The sequence below is a fragment of the Podarcis tiliguerta genome, assembly GCF_965153285.1.
Source record: "Podarcis tiliguerta genome assembly, chromosome: 2".
In the NCBI taxonomy this organism is placed as follows: domain Eukaryota; kingdom Metazoa; phylum Chordata; class Lepidosauria; order Squamata; family Lacertidae; genus Podarcis; species Podarcis tiliguerta.
In genome coordinates, this window is record NC_139535.1 from 99,898,576 (window position 1) to 99,911,168 (window position 12,593).

The following is a 12,593-nucleotide window of genomic DNA, read 5'->3' on the forward strand; positions in this document are numbered from 1 at the left end:
TAGGGGCTATGCTATAAAGCACCAGGGGCTCCAACTAATTTGCAGAGTCTCAATTTTATGTCATTTATATGATGAGCATAAAATTGGCCCCGTTAGAAGCAAAGTTGAAAGACACGGGTGTGATAAAGATCAAACATTTAGGATAGAAAAGTCGTGATTATTTTGAGATGTGAGCGTGAGATAACCACAGGCAAAGTGTGTGTCCACAATTCTTCAGTGTGAGTGACACGTCCTGCAGCTGTGACAAGGGAAGCTATTTCGCAAAGGAACCGCACCACTGGCAACAGGTGACTGGAGTCTATGCTCTCTATTTTTGTCATGAGCAAAGTTGTCACACCACCATCCATCATCATTGCACAATAATGTCCACCTTCTGAGGTGGGGTGGAAGTTAGGATGCAATAATTAGGAGGATAATGGTGAACGCTCCCTTTAGTTAGGTTGTGATAAATGCCCTCCAGTGAACTCACCCTTAGCATAGAAGAGGCTGTTAGACACATTGGTTAGAGCAGTTTCAATCAGTGGAGATGACTGAAGCCAGATTTGTGGGGGTCAAAAAGAGTTGGTGAGGATAGGTCACAGCCACAGGAACAGACAGCATGTTTAGTGATTTGGGAAATAAAAAGGAAAGAGGGAAACAGAAAGAGTTTGGCTTTAAAAAGAGCCCAGAATACATGCTACTTCACAGATGTATATCTACAAACAACGTAGCCGGTGGCTCCACAGTCCATAAGCATTCTTCTATGAGCATTATGAATTCAAAGGGAATAAAACAAAAACAAAAAACCTCTGCCTTTGTTGGCAAGTACTGATGCTGAAACCTTGAGGAAACAGAAGCGCCCAACACATCAATTTTAGAGTAAGAAATTTAGATTCATTTAGAATTAAAACTAAATAAAATGCACAATTTAGACCTTTAAAAAAACAAAACACTGCACTGTGTTCAATTTAGAAAATCAGGCATAAATACTAAATGAATTTTTTATATTATTCCCAGTATAATAAGATAATTTTAAAATTCTGCCAGTCCTATCCCAATGAACTGCAGACGATGAAACACTGTTCGTAATGGCTGGCACCAGAAGTGTTGTTGCAAAATCTTATCCAGGCTAAGCATAATACAGCTTTCCAGATGGGCCCACAACCAGGTGTTTTCAGCTGAAGTTGGAAGAGAGGTGTTCCAAGCCCTCATGGCTATCATGTTGGCAGTTCTGCCTTGCTCTCTATTCCTGGCCACGGAAACTGCAGGCGTGGCTTTCACAGGTGCCCTTCCTGTTTACACTGAACTGCACCAAGTGTAGTCAAGGAAAATGGATCCTGTACCCCATTCTGTAATGCTTAATTGCACCAGTAGATGAATCATAGAGTAGGATCCTACACATTTCTGCCCCCAGTGCATAGAATAAGCCCTATGGCGAGTGACCATAACAATGTAATTCCTTTGTTGTGTCACAAACTCCTGGTGCAAAATTAGACGAGGCACTGACTTGCTCCTCAGTTACGCTTATAAATTAGTATGAGAGTCAGGTATGTCATGGCTGAGGTTGCTGAGATACCTACAGTATTGAAAGGCAAATGCAGCTGAAAGAATACATCAGAAATTTCCCATCACACATACCTGCATTTCACAATCTGCTCGAAGATTAAGTTCTTCACAGCATTCCCTGGATATTCTCAAAAATATATACTCCTTTGTTTTTTCTTCAATAGCTGCTTCATACACCTTTTCTTTGGTTCCTTGGGTCAGTATTGACTTCTCTTTAGTGACTGGCAATAAATAAACAGCATTGACTTTGGTCATCACCAGTCGTCCTGCCAAAGTGTCTTCAGAAAGTGTTTCAGTGAGTTTAAATCGTCCAAAAAGCTGTCCATTTTGGGCATACTTTGCACCTCCAGAAACACCGGTGAGCATGAAGTTTGCTACAATCTGCAATTGCACTTTTATGTTGAACCTAAACCAGAAAGCGTACAGTTAGTTCTGGGGGTGAAATGGTACCCAGCAGAGAAAACAAAATGAAAACCGAAGGCCAAACCAGGGCTGAAGTGGAAGGTCCATGTTCAGGATCTCCAAGAAGTTTTAAAAGATGTTAAATGGGTGTGGAATGCTGACAGGGGCTGTGACACTGAGGGATGACAGGCAACAGCCCCCTGCAACTCTTTCCTGTAGGCTATTTTCCTGATTGAAAGCATATATATCCCAGAAGGGCTATCCCACCAAGATGCTCCAATGCATGAGGTGTGCAACAAAATGATGCCTCCCTCATTCCATGTACAGTGGTCTCTTGGTTCTCAAGTGCCTTGATACTCAAACAACTTGGAACCCAAACACTGCAAACCCGGAAGTAAGTGTTCCAGTTTGTGAACTTTTTTCAGAAGCCGAACGTGCTCTGTTTTGAGTGTTATGCTTCCAATTTGAGTGCCACACTTCCGTTTTGAGTGTTACGCTGAGGTCTGTCTGTTTTTGCTATTTATTTTGCGTTTTTGTGACTTTTTTGTTTTTGTTTTTGTGACTGTGTGGAACCCAGCTCAGCTACTGATTGACTGAGTGACTGTAGTACATTGTTTATTGCTTTCATTTTATGGACCAATGGTCTCATTAGACAGTAAAATTCACGTTAAGTTGCTGTTTTATGGGTTGTTTTTAAAAGACTGGCACGGATTAATCCATTTTGCATTACTTTCTATGGGAAAGTGTGCCTTGGTTTTGGAACGCTTTGGTTTTGGAACAGACTTGCGCAAACGGATTAAGTTTGAGAACCGAGGTACAAAAGCCAACCAGGCTGGCAGATGAATCTAACAGCTGCTGTCCAGTCTTAATATTAGGCAGAGTAAAGTGTGTTTAGGGATGGACAGAAGCAGCAGACACTGGACGGCAGACAAAGCCCCACCCAAATTAACCCATGGAGAAAACTTATAGGTACAAATATGTACCTGTAAGCTTTCCTTTAGAATACAGTGGAACCTTGGTTCTCGAACGTCTCCCTTAACGAACGTTTTGGAACCCGAATGCTGAAATCCCAGAAGTAACTGCTTAGGTTTTCGAATGATTTTTGGAAGGCGAACATGCTACGCGGCTTTCATTTTGAGTTTCCCTATTGAATTGAGGCTTCCACTTTTAGTTTTCGGTTTTCAGACGTTTCAGAAGTCGAATGGTCTTCTGGAAGAGATTACGTTCGAAAACTGAGGTTCCACTGTATAATACAACTCAGGAATGCTAGAAATAAGAGCAGGAAAATAGCAGAGGGTACATTGTTTTTAAAGCCCTCAGATTTATCTGCCTGAATGAATGAAACATGCTATATAAGCTATAAACATATAATTTTGGCATTTTCAGAACAGCGGGTGCTCCCTCCTCATAGATAATTTTTAAATACAGTGATCAACCAGGGAAGGGAAACAAGGGAGTGAATACTGGAAACTGAGCACACTGGAGCTGAAACTAAATGGCACCACCTTGTTAAACAAAATGCACAATTAGTTTACAATAATTCCAATACTGTATCCATCAGTGGCTCCAACTATACTGCATAAATATGTCTTAGATTAAGCCTGTTGAGGACTATATCCAACAGTCATACTATTCACACAAGAGCTTCTGTGTGACAGAAGTTCTGGGCAACAGAACTTCCTCTCCCTCTCCTCTTTCTGTGAACCCTCCTGAAAAGAAATTCTCCGAAGTTGGGGTGAAACCCAGAACAGATTGGGAGGGTGCAAGGAGTAAGTTCTGTTGCATAAGCAGAAGTCCCTGAGCAAATGGGACTGCTTTACTGGATGCAAACCTTAGCTTCTCTCCCAAATATTTGATCAGAAATCCTATATGTTCTGTATTACTCATATTTTGAATCATTTGGTTGAATTTTAGAGTAGCTGCTTTTACTCTAACACTTAAGGGTCTGTTGTTCAACTACTCAGAAATGCAATCCAAACGGGCACACTTTCATGCCTGCTTATAAAATCACATTTTTTAAAAAAACCAATTAATTCTGAGGCCTTCATCCTATAAATTTAAGCTCAATATAATTTATTCTTTACTGAGATATAATCCGCAGATAGTGAGAGGAAGAAATGGCCTCTGTGTTCCTTAAAATATTTGGCTTGCTTCTTGTGTGAACTGTAATAAAATGTTTTTTCTAGATGCTAGAAAAAATGTACAGTGAGCACAAGTCAGTAACTGAGTCAGTGAAGCAAATTAGGGAAATGCTCCGGCACATGACATCTGAGAGAATGCAGTGGTTACATTTTTAATCATGGGGCTAGAGAGACGGTAAAAACACTTTCTCCATTTATTTGGATAGGTTATCGTTCTAACATAATGCTCTATGCAATAATACTGGAATTTCCCCCCACAACTTAATTGTATTTAGGCATTGGAACATAAATAGTACCAGTAGCCAGTAAAATGCAGAATGAATGAGAACTCGTCATCCTGGAGCACATACTAAATGACTGATTAACCAGATTGACTTCATGTGAAGATTCCCATTCATGAATGATCTTTGGAAGTATGTTATTCTGACTGAACAGGCTAATCAAAATGTTCCCTAAGCAAATCCAATGCATTATAATACACGCAGAGAGACAGAAGTGTGACTGCAGTTCTGAATCCCATTTTTCCATGTAAAAGAAATCAAAGAAAATGCCATGTTAATGTGTCGCATTTGATAAGATATAGGGACACAGGTGGCACTGTGGTCTAAACCACTGAGCCTTTCGGGCTTGCTGATCGGAATGTAGGCAGTTCAAATCTGCACGACGGGGTGAGCTCCTGTTGCTTTGTCCCAGCTTCTGCCAACCTAGCAGCTCGAAAGCATACCAGTGCAAGTAGATAAATAGGTACGGCTGCAGTGGGAAGGTAAATGGTGTTTCTGTGCGCTCTGGTTTCTATCACAGTGTTCCATTGCACCAGAAACTGTTTAGTCATGCTGGCCCCATGACCCAGAAAGCTGTCTGTGGACAAATGCCGGCTCCTTCGGCCTGAAGCAAGATGAGCACCGCACCCCATAGACTGGACTTAACTCTCTAGGGGTCCTTTGCCATTTACCTTTATTTCATAAGATAATGATATATATATATTTAATGGCACCATTTGATCTTCCAGAAAGCTCAATGCACTGCTCAGATATTTGGAGTCATGTAGCAGGTGTGGGAAAAGTTTACTCAATGAGGATAACCTACCTCCAAACAACATCTTAAACATATTTTTTCATATGAAGTCATTATACAGCCAATAGCTGTATAATAAAATGCAATTCTCTTGACTATGGGAAAATTTCCCCAAGCTCCAATACTCAATGGTCAGCAGGAGTAAGAAAGCAATGATCTGTAATGTCAAATAAAGTAGCAGTATTGATCAATTGACAAGTTTTAGTAGAAACATTACTTACTTGCTGACTTCTTTATATTGTGCTATTTCTTCAATATAAAGGAGATCATGCAATCGTGACTGATAGTTACTCTTGGTCAATGATTTATCCAAGACAGACTGTGTAAATAACTGGTCAGCAGACAGAGGAATTTGGTATCTAATCAGAAGGCTCTTATCCAATTCAGTAGTATCATTTGGCTCAAATTCTACAATAGTCTTAGAAGTGGAATCCCAACGTTTGGCTGTAGTTAGTAATTGTTGTCGTGCATTCATCCGGTATTCAAGATCTAGATGCAGAGGGATAAATTGAGAAAGATAATAACTGGATACTTTTGTCTCACATAAATGGGTAAATGAGTACTATTATGAAGTTTGTGACACCTCATGAATATATCACAAAAACATACACATGTAAGATGGGAGAGACAACATACATGATTTCTGCTAGATGCCTAAGTGACATGATTTGTCCCTTCAAGAAAATTTCACAGCTAGTACCCACTGGTAACATCATTTGCATCTTAGACATGGTAGTGGATGCTCTTTGTTTATTAAAGGAGAATACGATTAATATAGAAGATACATTCTTTAAAATGAGCTTTCAAAAGTAAAGACATTCAGAAAAGTTCAGCCAGCACCAGAGGAGTAGCAGAAAATTTAGGTCTGTAAGCTGTATGTATGTACTCATTTCTGCTTTGTTAATCTCTTACCCCTTTCTTAAGAAAAAAGTAGATCCCACTCCATTGTCACAGGCAAGGAAGACTGCAATATGCCTATTTTGTGGGCTTTTTATATATTCCTATGCTTTTGTGCTGTAGTTGTTGCTCCTTGATCTGTTTTAAAATTAACTAGTATTGAGAATTCTTGCCAGCTGAAATTAAGATGGACAGGGAACTTTTAGAAGATAAATTGATTCAACCTTGGGGGAAATTGTGGGTTACATTTTGTGTTTGAGGATTTTGTTTTGTTTGTTTAAAGACAGTAAAGGCAAACATACACAGTTTACTGGCATGATGGCTGTGGTTAGCCACCTTTTTACATGAAGATCAAATAACAGTTCCTAAAAGGCCACAGTGATTCACTCTGAAAACAATTTAATTCACACTGAATAGTTATTTGCATTGCAACAACTATACCGCGTATTCAGTCTTCCTGCTTTGGGCTGTAAGTATTCAGATAATCTAGAAAGAGCAATTCATGAACTATGGCATTTGCTTCACATCTTTGCTCCAGCGATGCTGGAGATTTAAATCTATTGTACATAAATAAAGAACAGGATGAGCAAGAAAACACCTGCAGCTCTAGCCAACCCAGATTCAGAATACACAAAGCTTTCACTTAGCTGAATAATTAGTGCTGCTCATCACAATGATTTTAAAGGCCATGCCTCAGTGCAAGTCAAGGGTAGTTTGACATGCCACACAATTCATGGTACATAAGCCATGAATAAGATGGCAAAAATTAAGGAATCAAGAACAAAACATTGTGCTCTAAACAGAGAGGAAAGAGAATAATATTCAAAAACTGAAACAAAATCAAGCATACAATCAACATTGTGTGCAGCTTTTATTTTCCTTCAGCATTCTGCAGGAAACTATTTCCATTGTGAAACTAGCCAGCTCTGAAGCTCTGGAAGAATGTAAAATTAACAAGTTATCCTGAAAAACATACCAGACTAGGTCTGTAAAACAAGGATTGATGGTTCGTTTCTCCTCCCCTTTATATTTCAACTCAACTCAAATAACTCAAATTGGAATTTACAACTAAGCAAACTACTTGGGAGGTGGAGACTTAAATATTCCTGTTGCCTGGATTCAACATACAGTAAAGAAGTGATGATCTCATTCATCCACAACATGCAAAGAACATCTTCTTCAGTTATCTGTCTCCAACTTAAGAAAATGAGTTTTGCTCTGGGATTTTCTGCATAATATCTTGGTCTTATCTAGGCGGCGACACTACCATATTTTGGAGCAGCAAAGAGATGGGAAAAATAATTAAGATGGTATGATATGGACAGGAAGATAGATATATACAGTAAAGGTAAAAAAGGCAGGATAACAATTTAATATGAGTTCCAAGCAAACAGCTCCCATATCTGAAAAACATTTGCTGCAGCATCCTAATGGCTTTGAAATACGCATCAGAGAAAGAAGGTTAGAAATCTCTGAGCCAACCTGTAACATAAACACTCGTTATTTAAATATATCTGGGATCAGCATGATCCTCTAAGAATTGAGCTGCTGGAGCTCTAAGAAAGGCAATCTAAAGAAATTTATAAGGAGAAGAAAATGTTCCCAAGCAAAGAAGGCTAGCAGTGCAATCCTAACAATGTCTACTCAGAAGTCCTACCAAATTCACTGGGGCTTACTCTGGTTGAGTTAGAATTGCAGTGTAACACACTACCGAACATTCATGATTAAAACTGATTGATTTCAAATACTGGGTTGTTTTCAAATGTCACAAACAAAAATGGGTCTGGTTCCAACATAAATGTCATCAGCATCAATGAGATCCTACTTCTGAAAATGCATAGGCCAATCCTAGGGTGCATGCAAAGGGTTGTAGCTTCATCAGTCCAAAATAGTCGGCATCCTTCATCTACCTCTCTTTTCCTAGTCTACAGTCACTGATAAGATTGAGGTTTGTGGATGTGATCCATGTGCGTGTGACACCCTGCCACCACTTATGTATCTGTGTCCTGCGGGGCAGTGTCTACCAGCGGTTCTCAACCTGTGGGTCCCTAGATGTTGTTGGACTACAACTCCCATCACCCCTGAGCTCTGGCCTTGCTAACTAGGGGTGATGGGGGTTGTAGTTCAACAACATCTGGGGACCCACAGGTTGAGAAAGGCTGGGACTCTACACATTAAGCTATGATATTAACACAGATTTGAGTTAGTAAATGCTAAGTGTATGTATGCAAAAAAAGGAGAAGAATGTGCCTAATCCAGTTAACATGAAAAGAACTGCAACCATCGTTGTCATTGCTCCATTCTGCCCTTGCCATGCAATTCCTTTGTCCACACATGATTCATGCAAGACCTTGTACAGCACACCACTATCTGGAATTGTTGCAGCAGGACAGCACCTTGACCCAGAGAACTACACTGGCACAATGATCCTAGCACTTGATCCTGTTAGTCTTTCTTTTGCTAGATCTATATCACTGTTCACACTAGATAAAAAAAAATCTGCCTGCATCTCTTGCCTGGTATTTGTTTTTTTAGATCTCTGTCAATAACATACTCCCCCACCTTTACTGGTAGTTTTTTTTTACTAAGCAGCAGACAGATACTTCTTTTCATCTTTCCTCATAAATCAAACAAATTCAGTCCCCACTCACTTTTTCATTTTTCCTATACACATGAAAAATTGTTGACATCCTTTGTAAGGAAGAATATGAAACCTTGCTTTGCCATTTGCAACCGAGGTGCACACAGACCCATATTATACGAAGAACGCTATAGTCATGGCAACATGCAGTTCAACAGTAATGTGGCATGTGAAACTAATAATCACTTCTCTATTTTTCGCATTTTTTTGCAAAATTAGTGACTAGCTGAGATCTGAGCCTTCTGTTTTGTCCATTGCCTCCATTTCACCAGCAAAAGATGCTACTTGCCAACACACTTTTCAAAATAATCAATACTTTTTGGGTTACATGGATAAACCTACGGGTTTTTAAACATCCTTATATTTTTAATCCCTTTCTAAACATGTAGCAAGATAAGTGTGTTCAAGGCACAAGTCAAATGTCACTGAACTCAAAGGACAGCTATGATTGAAATATGCTTCGAAAGATCACCAATGTTATATAGATTTCTGTCAAAAAAAATTCAGAATGTACTTTATTAGCTACATTTTTTTCTTAGCAGTCCAAGAAAGATTCTGCAGCAATCCAACCATTTTCTTAAAGGTTCAAGACTAAACCTTTAAGTAGCATAAAGCCCAAATTGCTTTGCATCTATGTACCAGAAAATGCAGATTCTTGTATAAACTGTCTCACTTTGTGGCTTCAGATAATCCAGAAAGGCCTTATTGTATGTGCCTTCCTTAACTTCTACCAGACTGATGATGATGGAGGACCAAACTAATGTGCAGGCATTTTTTATGATAGCCCAGTGATCATTTTACTATTACAAATTTTATTTTAAACAGCCAAGAGTAGATAATGATGATGGAGGTGGAATGATGAAGGAGGAAGAGGAAGAAGTCATAGTAGTACATGAGGAAAAGTGATTTGACATGGAGAAATAGTGAGGGGCACAGCCTTTCTGCTCCCCATCAGTTTTTTCCTTGAAGCTTTCCTCCATCCTGCCACTTTTACCTGCATCTCAGGCCCATGTTATCACACAGACAGGTATGAAAAACCAAAGGGTTGTGGGACTTTCAGGGTAAATGCAGAAGATGGATACAAATTTAAACACACCTCTTCTCTACTTTTAAAAAAAAAAAGCTTTCTAAATACATTTTACAGTGGGTTAACAGCTGTTAGGCTAACATTACATGCGGCTCCACTGTAACATGTACCGTATTTTTCGCTCTATAAGACGCACCAGACCACAAGACACACCTAGTTTTTGGAGGAGGAAAACAAGAAAAAAATTATTATGAATCTCAGAAGCCAGAACAGCAAGAGGGATCGCTGCGCAGCGAAAGCAGCGATCCCTCTTGCTGTTCTGGCTTCTGGGATAGCTGTGCAGCCTGCATTCGCTCCATAAGACGCACACACATTTCCCCTTACTTTTTAGGTGGGGAAAAGTGAGTCTTATAGAGCAAAAAATACGATGCTTCAGCCGACATACCAGGCCCTTTTCCATGATGACAGCACACTTGTGGAACTCTTATCTCCAAAGAGGTCTGCTATGCATAACCCCTATGGACGTTCAGGAAAACTGCTAAATACTTTGTTGTTACTGTTGTACTCTGCCAGGTATTCAGGTCTGACCAGTTACTGACTGCTGGTGGTTATATGACGTGGTTTTATTTTATAATTAATTTGAGGGTATTTATTGCTGACATTACAATAAAGTTGGCCTGTGCTGTTTTGCCCTGTGGTTGTTTTTTCTCTGACATGGCTGAAGGCCACATCTGCCTGAAAGTGTTTCCTCAAGAGAATTGCCTGGCTCTTTCTTACAGTGTGAACCTCTGCTTATCAACTTAGGAGCTCCACTGAGTTCCTTAGTGTCATTTAGGCAGCTGATAAAAGCTTTAGTATTCTTAAAGGGCATTTCCCTCTAGCTCACTGTACAGTGCTCAGTGTTTTTAGCTACTGCTGCTTAGTTTATCTGGCTATGGCTTTTGGATTATTTTTACGTTTTAGTTCAGCAAGTTCTCATTTTTTTTCTGTGCTTTGTACTCTGTTTTTAGTGCTGTTTTGACAAGACACACACACACTTTTAATGGCTTAAACAAATAACCTAAAGATCATTATTTCAATTCCACTATATAGTTCTCTACACATTAGAGACAGCTAAAAGGATTTTTTTATTATTATTATTTCTCTGCCCTAATGATATGGTAAAATATAACAGGCATCTGAAAGAGAAGATTACAGCAAGATCACAGCTTTGGTTAAAAGAGAGAGCTACATATCTGGAGAAGGAAAGTTCTGAGACTTTTCAGAGTTAGGAATGTGAGTGTAACAATACTACAGCCACATATATCATCGAGGCAATTTACAACGACAAAAAATATGTAGCAAACTTAACAACAAATGAGTTTGTTAACAAAACCATGCAAGCAATACCTTCTGTTGAAGCAGCATCAATCATCACTCGTTGCATCAAAACTGGTTCAGTTCCAAAATCAAATACCACAGTTTGGCGAAACGTCCCAAAGATTTCTGTGCTAAAGGCTATGCTGATTTTGTACACCGAGTGATCTATTCCATTCTGGGCCATCTTTCCTCCTATCCATTCCTGGCAGTTTTCTGGGACTGCTTGCGATACCTGGGTAGTGCTATCTCCTGCAGATATTGCTGTGATACTGAAATGAGGACGATGCGCATCATAAAGCAATGCCACCCGATACAGCATTCTTGCAGGCTATGGGAGAACAACAAATGCGTATAAATAACTGGTGTTGTTGTGCTTTTTAAAGTATGAAGATTGGATGAACTTTGATCAGACAAAGGACAGAATGTGGCATCCCAAACCCTTGCCATCACTTTTTAATATTTATTTATTTATCAAACTTATATGCCACCTCTATCTTCCAAGGATTATCAAGGTGGTGTACGTGGTTCTCCTTCTCCCCGTTTCATCTTCACAACAGCCCTGTGAAGTAGGTTAGGCTAAGAGATTGTGACCAGCCCAAGGGCACCCAATGAGCTTCATGCCGGAGTGTGGATTTGAATCCTGATCTCCCAGGACCAGCGCTCTAACCATTATGCCACACCAGCTCTCACTTCTGCCAATTTTTAAAAAACCAAACTTTTCTTTTTAAAAAAACAAAACAAAACAGGAATTAAAGACCAAAAGAACTAAAGTTTGGGTACTTTTTATTTATTAATTGGGGTGGGAGATAAATGCTTAGAACGACTGCCTTTAATAATACATCCCATTTGTATAGCGTTTTCTACTGTACTTAAGTGCTTGACATACAATAGTCAAGTAAGCCTTGTAACACTAATCCTGTGGGATAGGCCACGGGCCATTATAACAATCTCTATATTAGAAATGTGGAACAGAGGCTAAGAAACAAGTTGTCCAAGACTACCTTCTCAGTTCATTGCTAATGTGAGGCACTGCATTGAATCAGCTCTCAACCCTCATCTCTGCTTTGTTCCTACAATATCGACAAAGTTCCACTACTCCACAAAACCTAAGTTTCCTTTCCAAGCCTTATCTGACTCAGTGGCAGAAACAACAAAATGATAAATGTTAAGGCTGAGGAAAAGGTGGGATCAGCACAGTTTGCAACCAGCACAGATAATGTTATCACCAGTATATACATAGTTGCATATTTGCATACTTAAAGTAAAGGTAAAGGGACCCCTGACCCTTAGGTCCAGTCATGGCCGACTCTGGGGTTGCAGCGCTCATCTCGCTTTATTGGCCAAGGGAGCCGGCATACAGCTTCCGGGTCATGTGGCCAGCATGTGGCGAACCAGAGCAGCACACCGAAACGCCGTTTACCTACCCGCTGGAGCGGTACCTATTTATCTACTTGCACTTTGACGTGCTTCCGAACTGCTCGGTTGGCAGGAATCTGCATACTTACGT

General features: G+C 39.8%; 1 protein-coding gene across 6 annotated transcripts in view; it reads right to left on the reverse strand.

Annotated features, from left to right (window-relative positions):
* Positions 1 to 12,593, reverse strand: part of HELZ (helicase with zinc finger) — a 126,545-nt gene that overhangs the window by 67,144 nt on the left and 46,808 nt on the right. For all 6 annotated transcript variants that reach the window (XM_083427187.1, XM_083427185.1, XM_083427188.1 and 3 more), the window contains 3 exons: positions 11,117 to 11,414; positions 5,384 to 5,651; positions 1,618 to 1,951 (listed from right to left, as the gene is read on the reverse strand). In XM_083427187.1, the coding sequence (XP_083283313.1) occupies positions 1,618 to 1,951; positions 5,384 to 5,651; positions 11,117 to 11,414 (900 nt within the window). The remainder of the gene's footprint in view (positions 1 to 1,617; positions 1,952 to 5,383; positions 5,652 to 11,116; positions 11,415 to 12,593) is intronic.